The sequence below is a fragment of the Panthera leo genome, chromosome A1 (assembly GCF_018350215.1).
Source record: "Panthera leo isolate Ple1 chromosome A1, P.leo_Ple1_pat1.1, whole genome shotgun sequence".
In the NCBI taxonomy this organism is placed as follows: domain Eukaryota; kingdom Metazoa; phylum Chordata; class Mammalia; order Carnivora; family Felidae; genus Panthera; species Panthera leo.
Window position 1 is genome coordinate 112,709,821 of NC_056679.1, and position 14,829 is coordinate 112,724,649.

General features: G+C 48.8%; 1 protein-coding gene across 1 annotated transcript in view; it reads right to left on the bottom strand.

The window, feature by feature from the left end:
• TRPC7 (transient receptor potential cation channel subfamily C member 7) overlaps positions 1-14,829 on the bottom strand; it is a 136,870-nt gene continuing 122,041 nt past the window's right edge. Inside the window, exons 9-12 of the mRNA XM_042955640.1 lie at positions 9,558-9,779; positions 8,836-8,916; positions 2,281-2,356; positions 1-170 (exon numbers count right to left, since the gene is read on the bottom strand). Of these exons, the coding sequence (XP_042811574.1) occupies positions 1-170; positions 2,281-2,356; positions 8,836-8,916; positions 9,558-9,779 (549 nt within the window). The remainder of the gene's footprint in view (positions 171-2,280; positions 2,357-8,835; positions 8,917-9,557; positions 9,780-14,829) is intronic.

Sequence of the window (14,829 nt, forward strand, 5' to 3'; positions counted from 1 at the left end):
CTAGATGTCTTTGCCCTTGTTTACCCGCAGGTGGTCTTTGTTTAAATTCTTTCCAAATTTCTCACTGAGCTGTTGGATCAGGTCTGCCAGCTCACCGGTAGCTTGAGATTTCTCTTCCAGAAGCTCGTAGCGCAGGCTGGAGATATCTTGCTTGATTTCCTTCAGTTCACCTGCAAGGACAGATGAGATTTTGGTCAGCATGAGCAGGCTGAAGGGGCGCCTTCCACATCAGTTTGGGGCATGCATCTTTCCAGTGTAATTTCAGGTTGCCCACTAAGGGCAGAGGTGAGGGCATGGGGGTTGTGTTTGGATCTAAGTAACACCCAGCTCCTACCACTGAAGGACACGTCCGTCCATTTAAAACCTTCTTCTTCCCATTCCTGGTCAAGGTCTTTGTTAAGGGTTTCAGGTAGACAGAGGAGTCAAGGTCAGGTTGTGAATTCCTATTCTGGCACCTATTTCACATCATGATTGTTAGAATGTTGGTCTTGGAGCCATTAAAGGCAGATTTCAAGACTCTGAGCAACACCCTCCTTCACTGGGACAGTCGTTTCCACGATGTTCCATATTTTGTTCTGTCTTTATCTGCAGAGAGGAGAAATTCCCCAACGTGAAGGGAATGGCTCAGCACAGTGCATGTGGCCGTGGAGCCGGGCAGGGACAGGGTCCCCCCGCACCATGCAGGCGGTACCACCCAGCAGAGGCCTCCTCCTCCTTCCATTGCAAGGGACCACCAGGTGGGAACTTGCACTCATTTCCACAGTGAACCACGTGGGCTGAAACCCCCCTGGGCTTGGGCTGTGGAACTCTTGTAGTTAGGAGGGCTCAAATGTTCTTTTCTGATATTCCTATCTCTTTTCTCCTCACGTGTTGCATACGGACAAGGCAAAGATCTTAAAGGTACAGTTTGGCCACTTTTGACAAATGCATACGTCCCCTAGTTCCTTTATGTTGGGTGCTTTACTGGAGCCCCAGCTGCACGGTACAATCCCAGTGGCCTGACGTTTGGCAGCCCCAACCTGTATAATCAGTTACATTCCTGTCAATCACAGCTGGCTGCCAGGCTGGCCGTTTTACGTTTCAGACCCATACGTAGGGGTGGCTGGATAGGCTCCTGCTCAGCCCCTAGGCAGTGTCAGCCCAGGAATGAGTTCAGCCACTGTTGATCTTCAGGCTGCATGCTGGATGGCCTCAGGATGAAGCAGAGGGTTACTTCATGACCAGGCTCTTTGGGTAGCCCCCGTGGCCCAAGGGAGGGCGAGACTTCATGCCTTTGTTCATGGAAGAGGCTGCTTCTAGGGAGCAGGTCTGTCCTGTGTGTCTCATGAAGATTAATTACCTGGTTTAAGGTAGTTTGCTTTTCATTTAAGAGTAACTGCATTAAATGGACTGGAAAATAACCCAAACAGTGAATATGATGTAGTCTGCAAACTTTAGTGTGCATCAGAATGACCTGGTGCTTTTATCAAAATGCAACCCCCCCCGCCCTGCAAGTGCCCCCCCTTTCCCCTCCCCCCCCCCCACCCCCACCAGAGATGCCCATGCATTAGGCCTGGGTGGGTTCTGGGATCTGCAATGTTAACAAGTGATTCTGAGTTGGGGGATACTTTGAGCTCTCAGATTCTGAGAGCCTGGAAGTGAGACAGGGTAGTGGCAGGTTCTGAAAGTGGAGGGGAGGCCGCTAGCAGCTCTCTGTATGTGCACTCACAGAACGAGGAATTCTGGGCCATTTTGGAACTCATGGGACTCGAGGTGGGAGGCAGAATTATTACCAACCCCCTCCCCCCACAAAAGGTGGCCAGGTCCTAATCCCTGGTGTCCGGACTGTGTGTGATAACTTTATATGGCAAAAGGGAGCCGGGGTCACAAGTGTAATTAAGGTTACTCATCACCCAACTTTACATAGGGAGATTATTTTGGATTATCCAGTCTAATTGTGAGTCTTTAAAAGTGGAAGGGGAAGACAGAAGAGAGGGTTAAAGAGGCAGGATGACAGAAGCGGAAGGAACATGGCAGCTGGAGAAGGGGCTCAGTGCCCGTGGGGCTGGTTCTGAGATGAGGCGGCTGTATGCAGTCGGGCATGGCCTCAGCCAGCAGCAGCCAGGGAACAGAGACCTCAGCCCCACGGCTGCCTGGAAACTCCTTCTGCCCACACCCGAACCAGCAAGGCCTTGCTAGGGCATCCAGACAAGCACAAAGCCCTACAGATGACACCTTGACTTTAGCCTGGTGAGGCCACGTCCCACTGACAGCCTGTAGGAAACCAATCCATTCGCTTACCTTCATTGACTTCGTCGTTTTCTCTATCCACCTGGGCCTTCAGGACGTATCTTTTAATGAGCCGTTTCATGATTTTCTGAAATGTGAACACAAGGAAAGGGTCACACAAGCCTGGCCAAGGACAGAAGCAGCCTGCCTGGTGTATTTGTGGCTCCTCTTTTCTGCAGAGCGCCTGGTCCGTGGCCGGGAGTCCTCCGGCACCTGGTGTCTCTCTTCTGAGGGTGCCTTGCCTGTTGGTGGAACCCAGGCTTGACTCTGTTTAACCTCTCCCCATAGCATGATCCTGTCCCTGGGGTGTAAGAACAGGACACTTAGTGGTGGCAGGCCAAGCCAAGGAGAGAGAGAGAGAGACGGAGAGGGAGAATGGGAGGGGGAGGGGGAGGGAGCGCCATCTAAAATGCATAGGTGCTGCTTGAGGGTCCTAAGCCCAACCCTACCCTCATCTTCTTTGTGACCTTAGCCAGTCATGTCCTCTCCTCAGGGCTTAGAGTCAGGACCAGGTTGGACAAGTCCACTGCACCTTGGAAAATTCCTACCAGAGGCAGAAACAGACACAGCCGGGCCTCGGGAGGTTTTGCCAAAACACCACTTCCTGAGATGCCACATGCCTGACGCTGGGCCGCCGGTCACGCTGGGGGAGACGGTTTGCGCCCTCAGCTGTCATGCATTATGCAGATATTGGTTCTTTAAGCAAATGAGGAGATATGAGTAAACACTCAAGAGACACCCAGAATAGAGCCAAGTGTGAGAAAGACTCCAGGAGGTGAACTTTGGATTTTGCCAGCTAGTCGTTGGAGGCTTCCTGGGAGATCGCAGGATTTAGAAATACTCTGGTAGCTGACACTTCTGAATCTTGCACGAACTGAGCAGCTGGCAGAGATGGAGGGAGTCCCTGTTCCTGGCTCATCTGTGCCTGTGACTAGCTCACCTGCTCAGACCTGAGGACTCAGGGGAGAGAGGCAGTGTTTTTCTAGATGGAAGGGACCTGAATTCTGTCCCTAGCTGTGCTGTGTGTCATCAGGCAGGTTGCTAAGTTCTCTCCCTGAGACACCTGTAGGCCAGTGTTGCCTGTCCTCAGCCGTCGGGCTGGTGGTCCACTTGACTCTGCGGTTTGAGTAGTGACCTTATTTCTTGCCGAACAGAGAATGAGCAAGTTGCCTTCATGCTGCCCTCTGTCAGAGAGCCCTGGGTCTTGCCATGCTAGTGGTCAGGCTGCTAGGCTAGATTTCTCCTTGACATTCTCCTAGTCAGTAAGGCAGGTTGCCCAAGTTATTAAGAATATCTATGCCTTTTCTGGGACTCAGTAAGGTTCTTTTCACTTGGAATCGTAAAGCCAAAACAAAACCATCTTTATCCCGAGCCGGTCCTCGTGGGAAAAAGCACAAAACCCCAAAAAGCAGATACCCAAGTGTGTAAAATTCATACTGAATACAGAATTCAGAAGTTTTCTGCAAATTTTCAGGCTGAGGCAGGGCCAGGGGATCTAGTTAAAGTTTGTTTCTATTTTAAGGAAAACCTCAAGAATTAAGGGTTCTTTGGTTTCTGGATTCATCAATTGAAGAAGTTTTATACGTAAGAGGGAAAAAGCGTTAAGCCCGAGACTGGAGGTGGAGAGTCTCTTTCTCATGATGTGCTGAGTGGAGTCTTTTCACGGCCATGGCAGTGATGACCGTCTTCCTGGCTTAGGGTGCACGCTGTGTTTTAGTACAGCACAACTCAACCCATTAGCTGAAAAGATTCCATGGTATGTTTATTATTAATACACAACGTGCCCCTCCAACTCCATTTGCTTTCAGTAGGTGAGACACTGCTCACAAGCCCCTTCACTGTGGAGTGGCCCTCTGGGAGGAGGGGAGAAGGAAGGGGTAAAAAAGAAACAAAGAAACAGACGTAGTGAGTATCTCCTACAGACCAGGAGTCCCCTTAGCCTCCTTGACAAAATGGCCCTGCTGAATCCTCCCAGAAACCCAGTGGGATCGGAGAGATTGTCTCCATTCATAGATGAGGACACCAAGGCTTGTGGAGCCAGGGGACTTCTCCTGGGTCATACAGCCCAGAAGTGAGATTCAACCAAAATGGAAACCAAAGCTGGGCCTTCTTCTACCCTTCAGGAAAAGGTTACGTGCATGATGCTTTGGGGGATGAGATGCAGGAAACTGGCTCCCACTGGTCGGTGGGGGTTTGGGCTGCTTTGAGGTACCCATTTGATCTTTAAAACAACAGTGTTCTAGGCAGGAGGAAGCCTCAGCTAGATTTTGGAGGACTGATGGCTTCGTTCAGTTGTTACCCCTTGGGATATTTGAATGAAAAATATTGCTGCCCTTGGGGAAGAAGGTCATCGGTATGTCATTGTCATGAATGCTCATGGCCCACTGTTGATCGCTGGCCTGCATAATGACCTAAGGTTTGCACATCTGTGGCTCCAAGGGGAGAGAAGCAAATGCTTGTTATTAAGCCTCTCACCACGCATCAGGATTACAGAGGCTTAATATGGAAGCAGAATCTCTTGAACATTGCAGACAGGCAGGGACCCTTTAACCTTCTTCCCACCCCCACTGCACACTCAGGAGTGACAGGTACCCAAAAGGAGAACAGTATGACCTGCTGAGCAACTGCTTAGACCCTGTGTCCTGATAAGCACCTGGTTTCCCCTTTGGGGTGTACCTGTTGGACAGCCTGGGGTATGCAGGAATGACATGCCAGGCTTATCCCCAGAAACGCCAAAGTGGTTAGAAGGTGCCCATCTATGTAACGTGGATGCTACAGAGGAGATCTGTTTTCAGGGAAGGTGGACACTAAAAGTCTCCCCTCCTTCACTGTGTAGGGGGAAAAAGAATGTTCCTTTGCTGTGGGTTTTGAGATGTCTCCTTGCTCTCTTTCACAGAGTTCTTTCACTTCAAGAAAATAATAAACTTTGCCCAAGTTAATGAATCCCGGTCAGTGATGACTCTGCCCACCTTGCCCTCCTGCCCTTAGCAAGTGCTGGGGATGAGTATATGTAGTGCCATGACACTTGAGGGGATGCGAAGGAGATGGACAGTAGGTCAGAAGGGTTATGACACTGAGACCCACATCCAGGGAAGGAGCCACACAATTCTCCACCCCCCTCCCCCACATTCCTGGGGCCCAAATGGCCTCTCCATGCTGCTGGTGCTGGGGAAACAGAAAGCCTTTCTGCAGAAGAGACATGTCTCTGCACAGCACAGCCAGGGCAGTTAAAGATGTAAACAAAGGGCACATATACGGTACGTCGAAGATGGTACATGAAGCAGAATCCAGAAGGAAGTAGTGGTGCCACTCAGGAAAAGAGAAATCGAGGGACACTTGGAAGAGAGGGGCAAAATGGATCCTAGGACATGTCAGTTATTAAAGCGGGATCTAGAAAAGGACCCAGAATATGGAAAAGAGGAGTCCCCACTGGTTTGGGGAAGGGCTTGCATCACAAACCCTGGGGTTTGCTTGACTTACAGACTATGCCTGGATTCTGCGGTTCATTTGGGATGCGGCTTGTTTGCTTTGCCCGTGATGGAAATGTACCTCTCAGAGTGTGAGAGTCTGTGTCTGCACACGCCCCAGCAAACAGACACCCTGGATGGTGTTATGGGTCACAGAGTCACTTTGACAGGAGGCACACTCTGACCCCCTTGCCGGTATCTTGGTTTTGTGTCACTGTTTAGTTCCATAGGAGCCCAGATGGGAGAAAAACCAAAACGAAACATTGCAAAAGCAAGGGACTAGTCTAGCAATCAGAAGCCTGGATGCCTAAGTTAGCACAGCGAGCCTCTGCCTTCCCTACAACAGAGAAACCCCCAGAAGTTGAAGGATTGACACCCTTAACGGAAACACCTCAAGGACTAAGTTTGAACACTCAAGCGGATCTGCTGAAGAGACACAAAGGCAATGGTTTAAAAACCCCACGTGTATGAACGACGGGGCTTTTGTCTTATTGGGAATGCTAGAGAATGACTCTGAACCATGACCGTGTAAGACACGGACAGCACACGTCCTCAGTGAGGTGCCTGCTCTGGGTGCGGCTGGGACGGTAAGAAAGAGGAAGTGTACTTGGGCTCCTTCTGATCTCTGCACCTTTGGCAGTTGCTTTGGGAAGAAAGCAGTGCAACTTGGAAGTCTACCAACGGGCCCAAGAACACAAAAGAGGCTTTGTCAGACCCTTGCCCCAATCTTTCATGCGAGAACCTCCTCCTCTACCTTGCCTCCTCCCCTTCACCCCTCCACAGATGGCTGCTGGCAGGCAGGACAGGTTCTCAGCAAGGCCTGGGCACCTAGGAAGCGTGATGTAGTAACGGAGGGGTGCCATTGTGAGTCACATAGTTCACCCAGCTGTGGACCTTTACCACTGAGCCTTAGTTGTCTCATCTGATAAATGGGTTTAGAGATACTGCCTCTCTCACCAGCATATGGTGAGATTACACCCAGGCTAGTGTCTGGCCTCTGCCCCTCCTTCATGCCGTCTCTTGCTTCACTCCTCCTGTCTGAGCAGATGATGGCTCAGGAAGGTGACCCGACTGCACCTTGCAGGGCTGAGCAAAGGGTGCATGTGCAAATACAAAGTGCTCTCTGTTTCCCTTTACTTGCCTCCCAGCCCCGTCCCTCTGATGCTCACTGGCCCTGGTTTTCCTTTCTTCTTTTCTGTGAAAACTGTTTGAATAAGTAGCCCCGGGCTTTTCTTGGTGGATTCACAAAATACAGGATGAGCAAGCTGTCCAAGGTCATCAGTAGCCCAAAGCTGAATACCACCAATCTCTGTAATCCCGAGCAGGAAGCTCTTGGGGACATTGAAAGCAGCAGGGACTCAACCAGTGATGAGGGAAGACGGGAATGAGATCTCTCTGAGGCTGCTTTTGAAAACAGTCTTGCTCATAAAGGATTCATTCTGGGTATAGGACGTTTCACCAGGTAATCAGTCTTCCTTTATCTCTGCAGCTGATTCTGCCCGAAACCCATCAGAGATTTGACCCTAACCCATTAGGGTTTTCTATCTCTTTTGGGGCACAGATAATCTATACTTTTCTCTGAGAAGCTGGGAAATAAAAATCCTTCCACTGACCAAAGGGTTGGTCCTGTAAAATAACTCAAAGAAGATCAAACTGGTCAGGCCCAATTTTGTACACGATTAAATACAAGATTTGCCCATTTCCAGTTTTTAGCCCGTGTCATCTCATAAAACTGTAAGTACTTTGAAGGATGAACCATTTCTTAATTGTGCCCTTAAATCCTCCTACCTGCACAGCTGGCTCTGAAATATGGGTGGAGATACAATTAGAGATCTGTGGCTGGAAGATGCTATGTCGAAGTCTAATTGCTCCCTCTGGGATGGTGGGCCAGGGACATAGCTCTTCAGCCCCGGGAATACTCAGGACAGCTTCAAATTTACCTCTGATCAGAATTGATCAGCATGGATAAAACTGCTGATCTCTGAGAAGGGGAAGACAGGAAAAGAATGGCCTGTACTTTTATAATCAATAACCTGTAGTTAGCATTTATCACTGGCTCATGGGCTGATTCAAACAGATACAGAGATGTGGCGTTAATTTCCAAAAGCGGTGCAAAGGGTTGCAAGCATACAAAGTCTTCTAAGGTTTATGTATGAGAACAGACTTGGGCAGGCTGGTGGTCTTAGGTCAGGTGGCCCCTGTGTCCACCTGGTTGCTTAAGACAGATGGCCGGGAGTCACGCGGGATACCCCCCATCCCTGCAGATACGCTTCAGGTCCCATTGCCTATATGTCCGGAACATAGACTGAATCTGTCTACTTTCCTCCATCACCCTACTCACAGCCAGTCCAAGCCCCCCTCCCTTGCACCTGGATGACTGGCCCCTGCCTGCTGAGCTCCAGCTGCTCTGGACTTGCCAAGCTTCTCTCCTCTGGCTTTTTTTTTTTTTAAGTTTATTTTTGTTTATTTCAAGAGAGAGAGAGCAAGTGGGAGAGGGGCAGAAAGAGGAGGAGAGAGAGAATTCCAGGCTCTGTGCTGCAAGCACAGAGCCCAATGCAGGGCTCGAACCCATGAATCGTGAGATCACGAACTGAGCTGAAAGCAAGCATTGGACGCTTAACCGTCTGAGCCACCCAGGCACCCGCGTCTCCCCCTCTGGCTTTTGCTGATGCCTTTCCTGTGCTTGGGAGGCCCCACATGCCTGCCTCCTTAACTATGAGGTCTTAGCTAAGTGTCCTGTCCTTGAAGATGCCTCCTCTGATAACTACACCAAAGCAGGGGCTCCCTTTTTTTCCCCTCTGTTTTCGCACCAGATTGTTTTCTTCTTTCTACTTTTATCAAATTGAAGTTACATATTTACTTGTGTGTTTGCTTGTTCCTTGTGTCTATCCCTCACTGGGCTGGAAGTGCCGCTATGATAGGAGCCTTGTCCTCGTCCCCAGTGAGTAGCGCAGTGCCTCTCATGGAGCTGCCACTCAAATGCATATTTGCTGAATGAAGGGAGAAATGAAGCTGTGTTCTGGGGCGCTGACAGCCATGTCGCTAAATCCATGTCTGGATGGAGTCCACTTCTCCCCGTACCTGGGAGAGGTGTGGTTACCTGGTATCTGGTGGGCTTGCTGAAACTGTTATTTGCTGTTAGGTTTTCAGAATTCCTTGTGCCAGCCTGGTAGCGAGTCTTCTGGGGGGGGGGGGGGGAGAAAGAACAAATACATAATAAATAATACATACACACATATGTTCAAATAACACATATGACACCCATATATGAGGCTGTGTCTAAAAAGAAGCTGATATGCCCACTGCTACTAGGTTGCCTAGAACACTGTTCTTGGGACTTGAGTTCTGTAGGATGACAACAGCTTAAGGAATATAGTTTGGTCAACTTGGGAAGCACTGAGTTAAAGCCGCAGGGGGTGTCTTTGCTCAGGGATTTCTCAGAGATTTTAATATGCTCATAAACATTGAGAGTCTCCAGGAGGGGGAGATAATGGCAGGGAAGCTTTCTTCCAGGGATCATTCTCTTCCCATTTCTGGGAAGAGCTGTTGCTCCCTGGGACCCTCTAAGGCGCTCCCTCTGTGGGAGGCACGGCTCAGCAAGGCAGCTTGCTCAGCCCCTGCGGGGCACATCTGCAGGGCACTGTGGGGAGAAGGGCAGCTGCCACGGGCATTCTCTGTGCTGCTGTGCCAGCCTGTTCTGAACAGCGCGGGCCCCTCTCTGACTTCCCTCATCTCAGGGGCACGTGCGCCGATCAAGCACACACACCTTCCGCCTCCCCCTCCTGTGACCTTCTCTTGCCCCATAAACCCCGCGCTACCTACCCTGAATTTGGAATTCAGCATGCCCATTTCAAGGTCATTTTCACAGCTTTTGGCCTTAGATTTGCAGAGTTTTATGAGGCACATCTTGATTCTCATTATGAGATAATAAAATGATTTAGGACTTGGCACAAGATTGAAAGGAGCAGGTAGAGTTCTTCCTTCATCAAAGTAAGACAGCCAGAGCTTTGCCCTGGCAAATTTCCACTCCACATCTGCGTCCTCCTGTGGGACGAGGGAAACGACACAACATCAAAGGGCACGATTTCACATCAGAGTTCAGTGTGATGAGTGGGGATGCAGTCTACGCATTATGACAGCAGATTCCTTTCTTCCTTTCCTTCTTCCCTTTCTTTCTCTTTCTCTCTTCTTTCTTTCTCTCTCTCTTTTATTCCTTTTCTTCTTCCCTTTCTTTCCTTTCTGTTTCTCTCTTTCAAGTTTATTTATTTTGAGACAGAGGGAGAGAATCTGTCTCTTATGACATTATGAAAGCAGATTCCTTTCTTCTTTCCTTCTTCCCTTCTCTTTCTCTCTTCTCTCTCTCTCTCTCTCTCTCTCTCTATTCCTTTTCTTCTTCCCTTCATTTCCTTTCTGTTTCTCTCTTTCAAGTTTATTTATTTTGAGACAGAGGGAGAGAATCCCAAGCAGGCTCCCCACTGTCAGCACAGAGCCCAATGTGGGGCTTGATCTCATGAACTGGTGACGGCAGATTTCTAAACAGGACTCTGACTGATATATCTGTGGATGTTCTCTTTCTTTACAAAGATGCAAGATGGGGCATTTGCTCTTGCTAAAACCATGTGAAATTAGTTATTCCTAACAATCTCTGCCTAACTCCTCAGGACTTAGTGCTGAAAACCTCAGCCTCTTCATACCTCCTTGACTCTCCACTGGGAATTTTCACAAACATTCTCCAACTTGCCACTAACCAGAGAACTTTTCTCACTGCCAATTAATCTCATTATCCATTAACATTTAGAGCTCTGCTGGATTCACAGTCCACCACAGCATCAAGGTGTTAATATTTTGGAGCATTGCTGCCCAGTGGAAATATAATACTGAGCCATGAAGGTGAACCACCTAATTAAATTTAAATTTTCTAGTAGGCACATTATAAAAAGTAAAATGGAACAGGTGAAATTAATTTCAGCAATACATTTTATTTGATCCAGCAGATCCAAAATGTAACCCCTTCAGCAGGTAATCATTATAAAAATTCTTACTGAGGTAGTGCACATTTTTATTTCATATTGAGTCTTTGCAATCATTGTATATTTTGTACTTATAGCACATGTCAGTTTGGACCAGCCACATTTCAAGTACTCAGCAGACACAGGTGGTGAACAGCTCCCATGTTGTATTGTACCGCTGTGTACTTATTAGAAACCATATGGCTTACTGGTCAAAGTGCTGCCACAGAGGATGTTGAGAGATTCTGCATATGTAATTCAAGAGAAACAGACCTGACTGGAGTTAGCAGGAGGCAGTCCGGCCGTGCTGTCTGGTGGTGGCGATAGTTTTGACCCCCAGATCGATTCTGACTTGGTGTCAATCCCGGAATGCTGAGTAGGCCCTCCAAGAGGTAGCAGGTGTTTTTATTTATTTATTTATTTATTTATTTATTTATTTATTTATTTATTTATTTATTTTTTTATTGTATTTTATAGGCAGGCTCTTTGGGCCTCTGTCCTAGTGGGGCAGTCTGAGAGTAGGAAAGAGGCATGGAATTTGGAGTCACATGGACCTGGGCCCACAAGTCCATACTAGCTGCAGGACCTCAGCAAGAGCTCCGTCAGTAGAGGGAGATAATGCCGCCTCCCTCACGTAGCCCTGAGATTGACATCGAGTATGTGCTCCGTGAGGGGTGGGTTCCTCTCCGCACAGACGCTCGCTATGCTTCTCAGGACGGTGAGCCTACCAGGGGCCCACATGAGGCTGCCAGGAGGTACCGCATGCTTAAGGCTATCACCTGCAGGCTTGGCCGTTTTGTTTGCTTTGGCTGAGAACCCATCAGCAGCTGGCCTGGTCTATGGGACACATCATATTGGAGTCTTTTAGACTGGAAGTTTCGTGAGGCCAGGGCTTGCTCCCGGCCTCTGCTATATGACAGAGAGATGTGACAGGGACATCTGACTTGAGAGGAAGGTTGGTATAGCGGCGACAGCAAAGGGTCTGGAGCCTGCCTGGGTTCCAGCCCTGCCTCTGTTCCTCCCTAGCTCTGCAGCCATGGTGGCATGGCTGCTCTGGGCCTCCGTTTCCTCATCTGTAAAATGGGGATAAAAATGCTTACCTCATAGGTCATTGTGAGAGTTACTTCAGGTCACACATGAGGACCGCTTAGTGTCCGATATTAGCACGCCCTCAGGAAGTATTATTTTTATTCCCATAGCTTAACACAGTGCCTAGTGTTCAGCCTTGAGTCGTTCAGCAGACATGTGTCGAGTACCTGCTATGTGGCCAGCATAGACTAGGTATGCACTAGGGTTGACAGTCCTTCCGTGCCGTCGTGGATTACGTGCTCTGGCCCATGACATGATTATGTTGAACTACTCATCCCCTGGTCTTTCCCCTGGAGTTGTGCTAACGGCTCAACTGCAAGGGATGCTGCATGTAGGGCTCCAGAACCGGCCCCGGGGTCGGGGAGGCTGCCTGATGGCTGGTATTGGAGCTGGGCTCCAGGGGGTGAATAGTTCTCTACCAAGTCGGGTGTGCGTTGGGTGGGGGTGGAGAAGAGTGGGAGTTAATGAGTAGAGAAGGCATGAGGAGTGTAAACAGCTTTTCTGAGAAAGCTGCCAGGAAAGAGCAGGAGAGAAAGAGCTGGAAAGCAGGATGGAGGGAGGATTTTTTTGGTTACTTTTTTAAATTTTATGATCCAGAGTCTCATTTAAATGCTGACAGGAAGGGCGAAGATATGCGTGGAGCAGGGATGAGTGCATTGGTGGCCCCTGAGGAGGCAAGAGAGAGGGCAGGGAGCCAGGGCACGCAGGCGGGGCAGCTCGGATGGAGAAGGCCTCTCTCTCAGCCACGGGAGGGCAGGTGGGGGCATGGCAGGTGTAGAGGCAGGCGGGTCAGCGGATTTGGAGAGTAGGTGTTTGAGATCTGTTGACCGAGTAAATAAGCGTTCTTGTGGAAGGATTCACAAATTTATACCTCATCAAAGTTCAGCGTGACCATGAACACTGGGCAGCGTCTAGTGGCCTCGTTCTATGTCTCAGGGTCCTTGTCCACGCACCACTGGCAGGCTGGGAGGGCACAAGCGCTCTCCCCTGAGGAGAAGCGCAGAGCCCCGAGGGGAGGTGTAGGCTGCAGTGAACCGTGACGCAATGCGGTGCTGGGGTAACTGGACGTGACAAGCCCACGTGACATCATGGCTCTGCCCACCCCGCCCCCAACTAGTGGGCGTCTCTCCACACTGAGCCACAGTGATTTACGTGCCACATTCGTTTGGACCAAAGCATGGCGTGCTTGTTAGGATGGAGTACAATGCCCAGGGTGAGTGGTACAGAGGTCTGCACGTTCTCTAGGTGCCATGTGGTTTCTCTTACATATGGAGAAACTGAGGCCCAGAAGGGTGAGGGTGGGGGCTGGTTAGCAACAGCTCATCCACGTAAGAGACCAAATATGTACACCATTAAAAAAAGATGTTTGTCCAGGGATACAGTGCTGCATTTTCCTGTGGGTGGCAGCGGGGGGAGTGGGGAAGAGACTAGGCTTCATGCTGGCTCACCTCTTCCTCTTACCTCTTCCTTCTTCTTCTTGCACAGCCTGCCCTCCTGTAGGCCCAAAATACCACATTGTTTCACCCTTCCCTCCTTGGCATATGTTCCTACTGTTCAGAATACTCTGTTTTGGACTGTGTGTGTGTGTGTGGGGGGGGGTGTTATGAGCCAAATGCGTCTGCTAAAATTCATATGTTGAAGCCCTAACCCCAGTGCCTTAGAATGTGCCTCGATTTGGAGACAGGGCTTTTACGGAGGTGAGTAAGGTTCAATGACATTGCTAGGGCGGGTCCTGATCTAACATGACTGGTGTCTTACCAGGGATGCTTACACAGACAGGAACGGCCCTTTGAGAACACCAGGAGCAGGCAGCCCTCTGCAAGCTGAGGAGAGAGGCCTTGGAAAAAACCAACTCTGCCAACATCTTGCTCTTGGACTTTGAACCTCTAGAACTGTGAAGAAATCGTTTCTGTGTTTCACCCCCTCAGTCTGTGGTATTTTGTTATGGCAGCCTAGCAAATGAATGCATGGAGGTCTTTAATTATTTTCTTTGTGGAGAAATACACTAATACTTGTCTTATACAAGGCTTGAGTACACAGGTATATACCAGGCAGATGTGACAGTCCCCTTCCAATGTCGCTCCTTTTCTTCCTTTCCCCAGAGGATGCCCTGGGTCAAGAGTGTGCTACTTTTTCTCTACCTTTCTCTGCTCTTTCTTTCTCTCTTTCTTTTTTTTTTTTTTTTAATGTTTATTTTTGAGAGAGAGACAGAGGGAGCAGAGGAGGGGCAGAGATGCCCTCTCTTTCTTTATATGTGTTCGTATTGTTATGTAGATAAGATTTTCCTACCTGTATTTTTCTACAACTTGCGCTTTTTCCCGCTTAACAATATCATAGAGATTTTGTCTTGTCAGCACAAACAAGTTTTTCTCCTTGTATATACAGTGTTCTGAAGTCTATACTGTATCAGAGGTTATTGAAACACTCTGATGTTGATGGGCTATCTCCACGTTTTCCCTCCAGTGAACATCTATTAAAGTCGTATTTCTGCGTGGATCTATTCCTCGAACTGGAATTGTTGAGTCAATTCAAAAGAGGTTAGTGTGTTTCATTAATTTTTAGCTTATTTATTTTATGTTATAGTAAGTAAAACAATAATAAGATTTCTGCCCCCCAGCTACCGTCTCTCAGCAGGCATCCCCCGCTATGCTTGGTCTGGGTACTTTTACAGGCTTCTTTTTCAAATGCTTACCCAATTACAAATGAGCACGGATGCCCTTTTCTTCCTTTCTCACACAGCAAAAGCGCACTACAAACATTGTCCTGCAACTTGATTTTTTTTTTTTACTTAGTGCTATAATTTGCAGGTCTTTCCCCATCCGTCTATACAGGGAGAGCATTTTCGTTCTTTCTACAAGCCACACAGCATCTTGCTGTTCAGATGCATCATAATCCACTTCACTAGATTCCTGTTAATGCTCATTTGTTTGTTTTTAACTTCTTGCTCTTCCCCAAAAGGCAGCAATCACTAGCTTACGGTGTGTGCCTTTTAGATT